The 14443-nt window shown below is 45.5% G+C and overlaps 1 protein-coding gene across 1 annotated transcript in view; it reads right to left on the bottom strand.

The window, feature by feature from the left end:
- Positions 1-8063, bottom strand: part of LOC141973918 (guanine nucleotide-binding protein G(q) subunit alpha) — a 128924-nt gene extending 120861 nt beyond the window's left edge. The window contains exon 1 of the mRNA XM_074932924.1: positions 7506-8063. Within this exon, the coding sequence (XP_074789025.1) occupies positions 7506-7641 (136 nt within the window). The 5' untranslated portion in view covers positions 7642-8063. The remainder of the gene's footprint in view (positions 1-7505) is intronic.
- Positions 8064-14443: the final 6380 nt, after the last annotated feature.

Genomic DNA, 14443 nt, shown 5'->3' with positions numbered 1-14443 from the left:
AGAATCATTATTTTCTCTCCTAAAAGATCAACTTGAGTTAAAGCAAACTATGCTTGTAACAAAGAAGTACTTGCAGGGGAGGGGGCTTTCTGTTTTTTAAATCGTCCCTTTTCACAAAACACCTTTGAAAGGTTTTCACTATCAACATAAATACTGATTTCAATGCCATCTAGAAAACACACTTCAAAAGGGCAAACAAGTACCTGGATGGCTATATAAGAAACTGTTGAAGATACATGAATGATGCCTTTAGTTTTCAGCACTTAATTTCCATTGCTTTTACTGCTCTGGTCTATGAGACAAAGTGGCATACAGAGTGCTCAGTAAATCCAGTATCAGAGTAAAAAAAGTGTTCCATAATTGATCCTCAGTTTCCCAAGCCTGATCAGTTCCTAAAAGCACAAGGACTGATGGCATCATTCCCAACTTCTGTGCATTTGAGGTTTTCTGGCTTTCTAAGTTAGATGTTGCCACTACAGAAACTTTCTGTTTGACTTTTTGGCTGACTATTTACCCAGAAATGTGGACTGGAATAGCATTTGGCATTCCTTTCCAATGATCTCTAATATGAGCAAGATAATTAACATTAAAACTCACCCGTGATGGGTTTATAGAACAAGGAGAGAAAAGCAACCCTCTAACTTACAGAAATGTTCTCACTCAGTACAAGGGTTCTTGCCAAAGATTATCTTGTTTATTTTGAGTTTGCAGCTGGTAGAGCAATGAACTAGCCAAGGACCAAGAAGCTGTACGCTAGTAGCTAGTGAGCATATAGCTCAGGTACAATGACAGACATACTAATAAAACTAGGCAGTAAATTCTGTGCTATCATAGATAAAATACTGTGAAATCTATTTTTTCTTAATGGAGAATTTTAAAATGTACTGAAGACATGTTCATTACATAGTATCTCAGTTTATAAAACTATGATCAAGTAATTCCTGACTCTCAATTCCTGTCTACTGAAAGAATCTCCAGCAGGCTGGCTTTCCATCACATCTACACCATCAAAATACACCTACAGAAGGGTAAACCTGAGCTCTTACCTTGGATTTAACTTGAAGGTGGCTAACCCCATTTGATCCACATTTGGCAATACTTACCAAGATTAGAGCTCTATTTTCAGTTAACTTCAAAGGAGTTAAGGAACTAACTGCATTGATCTCTTCAAAGAAGAGAAAATTTTAGGGGGAAAAAAAAGGAACATAACATATTTCAAATGCTGACTGCCCTCTTCACAATTTCCCTTGGGGAAAAACAAGTCCTTCTTCAACAGACTTTTGATAGCTGGGGCTGAGTCCCAAAGCATTTTGACAAGGACCACCATAGCATTCTCCTAAATACAAAGCAAAAGGCATAGATCATCAATGAGGACAGGAGCTTGCATAGACATTTAATCCATCTGTTTGCTCTGAGATAAAACCAGACCCAAGCACTAGACAAAAATGTCTAGTCCCATTCCTAACAGATGCTTCTTCCACACACAGAGCAGGTCGACCTAACAACATAGCTCTTGAGATGATGGTGTCTATTATGCAGCTCGGCTGTGCTGTGGCAACAGTGATTCTGCCTTTATCTTTTCAATTTAGTGAATCACTAGGGGTTTTCACTTTCAGAAACTTTCTGATGTTCTGTTGCCTCGTTCAATCTATGCATGTATTGCACACCATGTCTACTTCAAAGAAAGATGAGCTGAGCCACCACAGCGGGGCTTGCCTACACTGTATCGTTCATATCAGTAGTTTACTGGATGATTCTGCCTGTACATATCAACAAGGAGGAATCTTGTTTGGTGGGGTTCATTTTTGTTTCTGGAATAGCAAACCAGCTTCTCAAATACAGAATGAAATTTTTAAAAAGCACTTTTCTGTTGGCAGCTGCCTCTGCACAGGGGTTCTGGGATAAAACTCAACAGTACAGTTAAACACTAAGCATAGTGTGCAAATTAAGTAATTTGATTATTCCATGCCATTTGCCCTTTGAAAGCCCACAAAGGACAAAATTCTGTAGACAATCACCCTTCAGTTTGTCTCTGTATCAACATTACTTAATAGGGGAACAATGTGCTTTCAGAATGTTTAAGATTTAATCTTAAATTTAGCTTGAAAAAATGTTTGTGCTGTTCCTGGAACTCTCTCAGTAACTGTCAAAACTTCTAACTTCTAAAACTGTGGTATCTCTTAGACTCATGCTCTCCAGTGTTAATACATCTAACTTCTTCACACAGAGCTAACAATACATAAACCCTGATGCATGATTCCTTCTTTGATGCTAAGAACACTGCATCTATGTTTCCCTAGTATTTCCTACATTATAATTCTTCCTCGGTTTCATACTGTTTTCCTGCTCTTTGTTCTTGCCAGAGGTTTTACACTCAGAGTAAATAAAAGGTGAATGCCGAAAAACTTCGATCATTTCATTAGTAACAGCTGCTCATACATACTAGCATTTGAGTGCAAAACCAGATTTTTTCCCAAGTCATACCATTCAGCAGGACAAGAAAAAATTCTTGGTGTTTACAGCATTCTATTACTGCAAAAAAGCTAATTCCCATTAATCACATATCTACCTTATAACGTTATTCCACACCTTCTTGGTATTAAACTTGGAGAGATTGTCATATTATTTCAAAAGAAATTATTTCGCCTGTGAAATTGCCATTGTCATTATACACCAACAAAAATAATTTGAAGTGACTAAAAAAGCACAATTATTTCTTTGCTGTATACACTCACAAACATCCATTCTCAAGAGATTCTTCTGCTCAGCATATACTTTTTCCCTCCTGCACTAATTCAATATTGTTCACTGATGTGAGATACAAATTTGGGGTCACTTGGCTCTTTGACGTATGAATAAAATAAAATGAGTTAGAATTCTTTAAGTATTGAGGCCTTCAGCTAGTTCCTATTAACTTCAGTTAGTGTAGATCACTCTTCTAAACCCTTTTTAATGACTGCAAACAAAATATCTCTTCATGATGCACTAAAAATAAATGTTCTTAAATGTTTCAAATATACGTTCTTCATATGTTATCATGCTGATATCCAGATGATGATTTGTGTTTTCCTCAAAAAAAGAAAAGATGCTTTTATATATGGACATATATGTCTATATAAGAATACATCAAGGAGTTCTGCATCTGGAATGAAATTATATTTCCTCAGAAACAGCTTCTGCTAAATAAGAGATATTTACCCATCTAATTACAACATCCATCAAGATGTATGTTAAATATTTGTCCATTTTACAGTCATAAATATGTAGTGTGGTAACTACCTAAAATCATTTGAAAGTGTTCAGTGACAGACTGACACAAATACAAGTCACTGGAAATACGCTTAACTGAAAAATAAGGAAGCTTGCTTGTTTCTCTAGCTGAAGAAAAATATAAAACCAGTGTACTCTATGGCTGGCTTAATGAATCTGCTTCCTCTTCAACTACCTCCAGAAAGTCTAATTCTTTGCTAAATCACCAAGTTCTGCATGTAAATCTTTAATTTTCTTACACTTGTGTGAGCCAAATAACTGCATATGTATACTGCATGCTTGCTGGACCTTATGTTCAAAAGCATATTTCCATGTAAGACTGGTTGCCATTCAGGCTACTTTAAATGGCTTATCTTCCACCTCTTTCCTTTGGTAGTGCATAGAGAATAAAAGGACACTGATATCAGGCAACTCTCTTCACTGACATATCTGCCATCCCAAACATAAGAAACACCTACCCCTTAAAAAAAAAAAAAAAAAACAACCACAAAAAACCCACAAAAAAAAACCCAAAATGTTTTGCACATGACACAATACCATCAAATATGCCACAAAATAGCAAACATTGTCCCACACCTTCAGTACTTAATTTGGACAAGGTTTATAGATAGGTAGGCACAACTAGCCAGCTAGCATGATACTGCCAGATTACCTTCTTAGATACTCAAAGCATTTCCCACTGATAAAACAGTGTATAATATATACAGTACACAGGCAGAGGATGTCCAGAATTGAAGGTTTATGGCTTAAAACTATCATGCCGGTCCAAATGCTGCTTTCTGAGACCATGCAAAATTCCCATGGATGACAGGCAAAATTATATACATAAGAACTAGAGTGCACTGCTCTTACTACTTAACAATATATATTTACATACATGCTTAAAATAAAGGCATGCAGAATACTGTACATTTTATTTGACATATACCAATATAAAAACATTAAAATGCCTCTTATTTTTTTCCAATTATAAAAAAATGTGGTTTTACAGCTAACAGCAGACAATGGATGGATATTAACAACTGTAAGCTCTGGAGAACAATCATAGGGTTTTACAAAGTGTTCAGCAGTAATGAAATCCAGAATTTGGAAAATACGTGAGATTAAAACTAAATTCAGTGGAAGACTGAATTTGTTCCAAAATGCCTTAGCACATTACAGCCAAGTTGCTAGCCAAACTACTACCATGTAATATGCTTCAGTACATGTTTCTGAATTCTGGCTTTTCAGAATTACAATAGTAAAAAAAAAAAAGCTTTGTTCCGTTCTTATGTGTTCCAAAAGATTAGCAATGATGTACAATAAAGTACCTAGAAGTGGTATTCTAATGTTTAATCACAGAGAGTTTATTTTTAAACTAAAAATAATCTCAGCATGCACTAAATGACCTAGCATTTTAAACTCTTTGATTCCATGAAAACTAAAAAGATATCATTAATACAGAAAAAGGGTGTACTGGGCACTCTGTGTGTGTCATACAGTAACAGTTAGGAGGAAACTAACTCACTTTGCAAGGAACCACTGTATCTTGCACAAGTTAAGGGGGAAAAAACGTTCTCTTCCGATCCAAAAAAGTGAATTTTTTTCTTTCGATTTCCTACATACGTGCATTTGTACATATGTACATCCAACTTTTAAACAAGTATAAGAAAACAGTATGTCATAGATATGCTTAGTTTCATTATTAACTGAAAAGGTTTTAAAGCACACATAGATGCAAGTCTGAAGAACATGCATGGTCAATTAACATGCCTCAGCTGAAACTGCACTAGTAGTCTCCTTATGAGCCACAGGATATGCCCCAGCCATATAAAAAGCCTTTAACAGACTTAGGCTTTTAATTCCCACAGTACTTTACAAAGTAGGACTGAGAAGTTAGCACTTCTGGAAAAAACAAACAAACACTGAAAAAAATGTTTGCCTATGTCTACATGAAATTAAGCAACGGTAGTTAAGTTTTTAGGGCGAAAGACATGTAATGGGACAGTAAAAGTCTATTCAATTTTTACAAGAAGATAACTTTAAGGAATTCCAGGTGGCTTTCATGCTACCAGCCTCACATTTTTAATGACTACTTTTCTATTCTAAAATGGTTTTGTGTGTCTCAACCATGTGAATGACCCACGCAAACAGCACAATAACCAGACAACTCCCCATGCTGGGGAAGCAGTGAGAGTGACTAAAAAGTGCTCTCAGATACCTAAAATGAACCCAGTAATAAAGTAGTTTTCCTCAAAATTTGTTTGCAAACTGAATGTTAAATCTCTACCCAATCCCATGACTCCAGTGGTGGCTCACCACTATATTGCATTTTATACAATGAGATCATTAAGTGTTAATCCAAACTGCTGCATGTGGACACACACTTTCAAACATATGACAGAGGCTGACAAAGCAAAAGAGGAAAATGTGTGCACAGTTAATTTCTGTACTATCCAAGTATACAGATAGTATGAGCAGTTGAACATTCACCCCTCTTGGTCTCTAGTACACTGTGCTTAAGCCTTCACAAGTGCATCAGAACTCTTGGTTTCCACTGGTGAGAATAAATGCAAAAAGCTTTCATACAAGTATTCTCCCTTTTTCTCCCTCAAGTCATCACATAACATTTAGTTCAAAGCAAAGCCATCTCTGGACCCCATGTATATTGGTTTCCTTCAGTAACTTTCATACATTTCTGAAAACTTGGGAGAAGCCTCTAGCACTACTGCACAAAAAAACTAGGAATATACAGAAACAGTTTGGACTTGAGTAACAAGTCAAGTATGCCAACTGCCTCTCCTGAAGCAAATGTATATCATTAAGTAATTATACTTAAACATCCATAAAATTAAGCAAAGGCAAGCCATCTATCCCATATTTTATCTTTGCGAATCTTGAAACAGTCTCGGCATGCACTTTCACTAACCAAAATCGGGCCAAAATAAGACAGAACATTATTACTGGGAGTGTTGCATCTATCTCCACCACTACCTTCCCACATCAGTTAAGGATCCCAACATATTTCTCCATATCCAGAGACAAGCAGCAGGAAATAGCATATTCATGCTGAAGAACTAAAATACATTCTGACTTTTCCTTTCAACTATCCTTACCCCACTGAAAAGGCAATTTACTCCCCCAGTATAAATCACTACTCTCATATGCATGGCCCGAGACAAAAATCTTCAGCATAAACATCCTGCATCCACTTGGAACATCCTCATTCATCCACACACCAGACAGTGGTGCAGACATATTTCAAGGCCTGCGAGTCCCTGGCATAAGCTGTATTATCACAGGAGCTACACAACATAGTAGAGCACACTATGATACGGACACACATATTTTAATTCAAAAGGCTTATTTTAACAGAAGCCAAATATCTATTAAACAGTGTCTCTGCATATTTGTGGCTCTAAAATAATCACCTGTGTTTTAATTAAAGAGAAATGATACAACAGGTTTTATTTCCTGACCAGTGGGTGGATTCTGAAGGTATTAAAGATCCTGTCATCCTCCTGCAGACTTGAGGTTACTCCTCAGCTTTTCGTGTGCATCTGGGGCTTTACCGTTCCCTTTTCTTTCTAAAAAACTGTCTACAATCTGAGCGTAAGCCCCTCGTCCCGATTTACTTCATTAACTAAAAATCACAGTGAAAAAACCGCATCCAGTGAGCCAACAGCCTTCCCGAGGCTCGCAGAACAATGCAGATATTAAACCCGCCACCATCGATCTGCACAGCAACTCCCCCTGCGAGTCCCTTCGTTACTCTGCCGCTTTGCCATCACTCTGCCACACACACCGCCGCCGACATTTGCCCCTCCTCGCCTCCCCCAGCCCCGCCGCCATCCTCTCCCTCTCCATTTTGGAAAGCCGTTCCCTCTCCGCAGCAAGCCCACCCGCGGCAGCGGCGGCCGCCCGCCCCGCCGCCGGCGATGCCGCGGGCGGGCACACACGCCCCGCCGCGGCGGGGGCACGGCCTGCGGCTCCCCGCGGCGGCGGAGGCGGCGAGCGCCCGGGGGCAGCCCAGCCGGGCCCGCCGCCGCCGCCCCGGCCCCGCGGCCGGCCGCCGCGGCCCCGCCATATAACGCGCCGGCAGGAGGGAGCCTGGGGCGGCGGCGATGCCAGGGCTGCGGCCCCGGCGGAACCTGCGGCGTGCGCGCCAGCGCCGGGCCGAGCCCAGCCGAGACGACGAGGCCGGGCCGGGTCGAGCCCAGCCCAGCTCGGCCGGGCGGCGGCAGCCCGCGACTCACCCAGCAGCAGCAGCTTCAGCTCCCGGCGGGCGTCCCGCTTGTCCCGGCGCAGCTGCCGCTCGATCTCGTCGTTGATCCGCCGGGCTTCCTTGGCTTCCTCGCTCAGGCAGCACGCCATGATGGACTCCAGAGTCATTCTTCCTAACTGGTTCAGACACAACCCCCACCCCCCCCTAAAATCGCACGCACACTCACACACACGCACCCCGCCGCCGCCGCACCGGCCCCGGGGGGGCACAGGCTCTCTCCGCCCGGCAGCCCCCGCCGGGCGCCGCAGGGCAAGCGCAGGCAGTTGCCTCGATGCCACAGAGGGGCAAGGAGAAAGAGCAGGGCCGCCGGCAGCGCGGATCCCCGCTCCCTGCCGCTGACACCCGCCGCTGCCAACTCCTCCTCTCCTCTAAATCATGCACCAAACAACATGGAAACATCCACCGCGGCGGCAGGAGCAGCAGCGCTACCCAGCCGAGCCGAAACCGCGCCGCTCGCCGCCGCCGCCCCTCGCCCTGCCGCTCCCCTTCCCCCGCCGCCGTCCGCAGCCAACGCGGTCCCCGAGCGTCCCTGGCGGACGACGCCCCCGCCGTCCTCCGACGCGACCACCCCACCCCCTGGGGAGATGCTAATGCCCGCTAATCCCCCCGCCCCTCCGCACACACATTTCCCTGCCGCTCCCCGTGCCCTGGAGCGGGAGCCCGGCTCCTGCGGGGTGGGCGAGCCCGACCGCTGCCCGGCGACCTCGGCGCGCGCCCGGCGGGAAGCGCTTCCTCACGGCCAACCCTCCTTCCCGGCGCGGCGGCCGCTCGCCCCTCTGCCCCCGGCGGGGAGAGCCGCTGCCGGAGAGCTGCCGCGGCTCCCCCCTGCCCTGCCCTGCCCGGAAGGCGGAGAGGGGGAGGGCGGCGGGCAGCCGCCGGGGAGGAAAAGGAGGCAAGCAAGGCAGGCAGGGGCCGGGCGAGCCCGGCTTTTCAATGGTTCGGCTCCGCGGGCGTGGTGAGGCAGAAATATGGCGGCCCGTCTCACCCGCTCTCCCCCCGCGCCGCCGCACGCCGGAGGCGAGAGGCCGGGGGAGCCGGGCCCCCCCGGGATGCCGCCCCCGCCCCCAGCCGGGCCCGGCGCCCCAAGGCCGCCCCCGCCCGCCCTGCGGAGGGGCGGAGGGGAGAAGGGGCGAGCGGAGAGCGAGCGGGCTGGCGGCTTCTCGCACCAAATGGCCGCGCGGAGCGCAGCCGGCCGCGGTCCGTCCTGCGGGGCAGAGCTGCGCCTAGAGCCCGGCGCTGCGCTCGCTTTCGCCGCCTTTGTCTTCAGGAGGGGGGACGCGCTTTTATCCCGTGCCCGTCCTCGAGGAGATGACTTGGGTCGGCAGGGACGGAGCGGGAAATGGGACAACTGGGATGGGAAGGGACGAGGCAGGCAGGGAGAGGTGCCTTGTCCGCCTTTGCCGACAGGGAGGCGCAGAGCGGGACACAGCCGCAGCACCAGGCACTAGGGAGTTTTTACGCCCGCAGTCCTGACGCCCTGCCCGAGGGGCTCTGTCATATTTGGGGGAAGCAGAGACGTTCGCCACGAAGGCGACGGGACAGTTGGCCGCCTCACGGAAATGGACCGATACACAGCGGGTTATACCCCGCGGTTGTACCCCTGTGTTCAGCCAACGCTGTTAACTGCCAGGCATCGCCCCAGCGCCTGCCCCGCTCGCACTTAGTCCCAGTCCCAGGAAAGCTGTCCTCACATAGCCTCCTGTAGCCCCCAGGGCGATGGCACACAATCCGAGAAGATACACTGACGCAGCTTCTAGTTTTTGTGGATTCATAAACTCCCTGCAAAATTCCCACACTTGCCCACCTCCATAGCAAAGTATTTCTATCTGGGAATGTTCCAAAATCTGCTGGGAAACTCGCACTAGCCTATGCAGTATGTAGAGGGGGCACACACTCTCCTCCATCTTCTACCTTCTGGTGTGATGTCCTTTCCAGCACCTGTTGACATCTGTTTTGAAATTGACATTCTCTTTCCTAAAACTCTTCATGGGTAGTCACCATATGAGTTAAGTAAGGTCTCCCATAAAGAGAAGACTAGGAGGGAATTTAAAAATGAGAATAAAATAATCAGGAAAATAATACATTCAATCAGTTTTTAGAGCATGAAAAAAGATTCCATTATTTTAAAAAATAAATTATTTCCACATAGGTCTATATTGGGTCAGGATGTATAATGTATAAAAGCGGTTAATACAACTTGGAATCTTTTCTAATTACATTTCTTTATTCAGTAAATGAATACCTGAGTGTTAGTCAAAATTGTGTACTTCTAGTTATTACCAAAAAATTATATTCCATTCAAAGCATCTTCTCTATTTTAAAACCTACACGTACATATTTATCTGTCTTGTGGTCCCAGATTAATGCATTAATATTCAATCTAATACAAATTTCTAATGATTGAATTACAGACAACTTACGTAAATATGTGAATAAGTAACAAAAGGTGGTGTGTGGGGGTGTGTGTGTCTGTGGGTGTGTGTGTGGTTCTCTTTCATGAAATTAATTCTCAACATACCAGAGAATGTTTTCTTCTAAAAGCTGGGGTCTAAAAGGGTGCAGATGGGTGCATGGTACAGGTCACAAGAGCTACTCGATGGATGTTTTGTGCTGAGAACCCTGGTACACAGAGTTCAAGTCCGCAGCAACCATCTTCTGGCATCACATCTGAAGAAAGGGTATGAATGGGTCGATGAGTTTGCAACCTTTGGGTGAACTGTACCAAAAGCCAACCCCAAATGAAGGGCACAGCGGTTCTATTATAAACTACATACCTCAGACAATAGTCTAGCATTCCCCAGTATATGAAGTCTGACTCAACTTTTTTAACCAACTCTTTTATATGCTCACTGTAGAAAGCATGAACACAGTGTGTACCTCAAATGCAGAACTGCCATTTAATTTTGCATTTTTAACGAGAAAAGACACTCTAGGGACTGTAAATTTAATCTGTATGTACCGCTCCCATTGACATCATTGGATTTTAAATCTCCACTGAATAAATATCTTCAGATTTTTAATGGATGAGCCATCTAGTCCTGAATCTGGCATCAGCAGATAGCCATTACATACTGTTTCGCCCATTTACTTTGTGACTTAGTGGAAGTCAGAACCACCCCATTATGGACAATTACATGATAATAAACCTACGAGGAAATTTCTTTCCAGCCCTCAACTCCATAATGGTTGGCTTTTGTTTTGAAACATGAAACATCCTTTATAAATATTTTATCCTAATAAGAACTGTCAGTAAATGACAGACACCATTATTGCCCATACAGATAATTATTATCCATAGATACTATCCATACTGTTACCTAATCCTGGACAGATACTTCCTGATAAGCCTCTCCTGTAGCATTAATAATCTCATATTCTTCTATCCAAGTAGTCTCCAGTGCATGGCTCATAGCAACCCCGTTGCCTGCGAGACGTTTTAATGTTGCTTACTGCCACAGGAAATTGGAAGTGAGACTGACAGAGGGAGCAAAGAATGATATTAACACCCTGCATCTTCAGTATTCTTGCTCAGAAGCCAGCAAAGATTGGGAAACCACCACTGTTTTATCATCTCCATATCATTCTTTGCACTCATCTATCCCAGTTTTTAATTTCTTCCTTCCATATGCCTGAAGATATTTATTGTCACTCTCCTCTGTCTCTTCTGCTTAAGATAGGTTTTCTGTGACGTTTTGACAGATTCCAAACAGTACGTGAACTCAGTACTCGCATGACAGTAAACCAGTAGATGATGTAGAGCAACATCACAGGATTTTTGTAATTAGTCGGCATGTCACTTTAAGTAATGGATTATCTTGCAAGCGCTTTTTGCCATTGTGCATTAGGAAGATGTTTTCACAGTGCTATGCACAATACATCTCAGTCATGTTTGTGAGTACTTACAGTCAATTTAGAGGCCATCAGTATGTCTGAATAGAGCAAATTATCCTTCCAGTATGCCATTCTAATCAGGTTTTTGTTTAGTGGTTTTTGTTTTTTTTTTGTTTGGGTGGTGGGTTTTTTTTGAGAACAACAAATTGTATCTGTCAGTTCTCTACCGTTCAATGAATGACATGCAGTATTTGCAATTTCCTTCAACCGATATAACCAGTTTGTTCCAGTATGTGTTGTTTTGATGAATGACATTCTGAAAGTTTCCCGGTGTTATTTATTTCAAAGTAAAAGCTGTCTGCCAAGGTCCTACAGTTCAGACTAATGTGTAGGGAAGGGTTAAAAACCCTGTTTGTAAATTTGATTCATGTGAAATCTAAAAAATTTGTTTCCTTTTACCTATCTGCACGTCGAGGTTCTTACTGATGACTTATTTCTGAAAAAGTGCAAGAATTGTTTGCTATTCTTTTGTTTGCTCTTTTGATCCTACCGATTATTTTCTATCGTCGTCAGTGGAAGGATGTTCTGTAGAGAAGCGCGGTACGTACAGCATCACTGCCGTACACACTACGCACATTGTAGCATAATGTAGCGCGCTATCAAAAGCCTCAGCATTGTTTCGTGTTCTCCTTTGCGGTCTTAAGTACTAGATGCTCCTTCCTCTGTATGAGTTGCCTTTATTAACACCTAGTTTCAGGTGTTTGGCAGAGCTTACAGAATTCCGGTGGGCGCTCTATATCTATACTATAGCCCCCGCCACGGCCTCGGCCGGTGGCGGCGCAGCATCCTCCCCATCCTGGCAATGCCAGGCGGAAAGCGAAATGGGGGGAAGCTGCGCGGTGGGCACCGCGGGACCCCGCGCGCTACGGCTGCACTCCGCGCACCGTCACGGCGATACCGAGCATTCCCGCGGCGGCGGGCCGGGGCATATGTCGGTGCGTGCAAAACCGACGGCGGAGCTCACGCCCGGGACGGCGCTCGCGCGGCGCGCGCCCCGCGCAGGGGCCGGGGGCTCCCGGCCGCCCACGGCGCAGCGGCGGCGCCCCCTGCCGGCCCGAAGGCGCCGCTCCGCGGCTGCCGGCGAGCTCTCGCGGCGCGGCCCGGGGCACCCGGAGGTCCGGGGGCAGCGGGCGGGTGGAGCTGCCCGCGCCCCGCTCCGCCGCGCTCCGGGGCGGAAGTGGTGGCTTCTCACTCCGTCCCCGGGTCGGGGACCCTGGTGGCGTCCGCGTCGCTGCCCGTCCCCGGCGCCGCAGGGCCGCCGCTCCCTGCCGTTGCGCGGAGCGCATCACCGCTCGGGCTGTGCGGCTCCACGGCGGCACCGGGCCTGCCCCGCCGCGAGACGGGGCTCGTGGACATGCCGCCTCCCTGTGCCGCACGGCCGCTTCCAGAAACCACCCTTCGAGGGTGAGAGAAAATGCCCCGTAAAGTAACACCTCGCGGCCTGCTATTTCTTTCCGGGTGTGTTGCGCTGACGAGTGGTCGAGCTCGCAGCTGGACGAAGGCTTCTTCAGAGCTTATTCTTCTTCTGTCTCTAGAGGACTGAAGGGGAGGGAAGGTGCCGTGACAATTGCAGGGACAAGGGTGATGCCAAGGTCCCTAGCGAGGCGCTGGGGGGGAGACGGCCTCCTGCCAGCAGCACACTTCATCTGTGAGATGGCCGCCGTGGGCAGGAGGCCGCAGGGTGAGATGGCCACCGTGGGCAGCAGGCCCTGGTGCTCATAGTGCAGGCAAGTGGGACAGAAGAGGCCGTGCAGTTGCCTCCCTTGCATAGCACCGTCTAGTCCGCAGTCCTCTCTTCTGGCAGTCCCGGCCCTCACCGGCAGATTTAACTCTATCTCTGCATGCAGCTGTCCCCGTTTTATTGGAGTTTTTTCCTGAGTTAGTTTACTGTTACTTTAAGGATTTGTATTGGCTTCCCAAAGGTTCAGATGACCCTTTTGAGCCTGCTCAAGGGAAATGGCCAGTAGGCATAGGGTGGTGCAGACCACCTTTTCTGTGACAATAAGCTGCTGGATCAGCTGCTTCAACCAACTGTTCCCATATGGTCTGTATAGGTCTGATGAAACAGGATCATAAACTCCAGCTGTAAAAAAACCCCACACAACATAGCTGTATGACACACTGGTAGAGTATGAGTTGATATCAGAGTACTACAGCAGCAGCTCAGTACAAAAAGATACTTGTGTTCAATTTTAGCACCTGCTGTCTCTGTGATGACTTTTGTCCTATTGTTTATCTACTGTTTTTATCATTAAATGGATGCAAATTATGTATTTTTATTATTTGTTAACTACATAGAAGAAACTCCTCCCAAAAGTTTCAGCAGAGTCTCTGATAAAGTTTTCCTCCCAGGATCTAGTCTGTGGGATACTAGTCCTCCACCTCTGTGACTAAATTACGTCTATGTTTTGGCAGCACAGGAATACCATTTCTGTCAAGATACCTTTTAGGTTTATTTCTCATGTTCTTTATATTCAAGCACGTTTTTATTTCAGCTTCTTGAATTAATATTTTTCACAAGGCAGCTTTTATTCTTTATGGGACTTCTAATTTTGTGAAACTCTGGAATAAGTTACTCTTTGCTATTTCATCATGCATACTTACTAACCCATACAGACTTTGTATAATGTCTAGTTCATTTGCAGTCGGTAGGACATCTCATGCTTTGCTGGGTTGCAATAAGTGTTAATGACATTAGATGTCTGGATTATTTATCTAAGACCTCAAGCATTCTTTTCCTATTCTAACTTTTACTCTTCTCCCACAGTCTTCTCTTGCATACGCTACCTAATTCTGATTTCATTCACGTTTCATAGTATTGTAACACCATCATTTTCAATGGAATTATGCCAGTTTTCATCATCATGCACAGTAGTATCTGACCCTGAGCTCCCTTTAAGGTGTTTAACATACAACTGTAATGGTGTGAATCCTCCAGTTTGTTCAGCAAATATTTCATTGTACATCCTCAGAAACAGTCCAACCATTAGAATAATCTGGTGGGCATTCATTCCCACC

Source organism: Athene noctua, chromosome Z (genome assembly GCF_965140245.1).
Source record: "Athene noctua chromosome Z, bAthNoc1.hap1.1, whole genome shotgun sequence".
NCBI classification, from domain to species: domain Eukaryota; kingdom Metazoa; phylum Chordata; class Aves; order Strigiformes; family Strigidae; genus Athene; species Athene noctua.
This window is presented reverse-complemented; position numbering and strand designations above follow the sequence as displayed.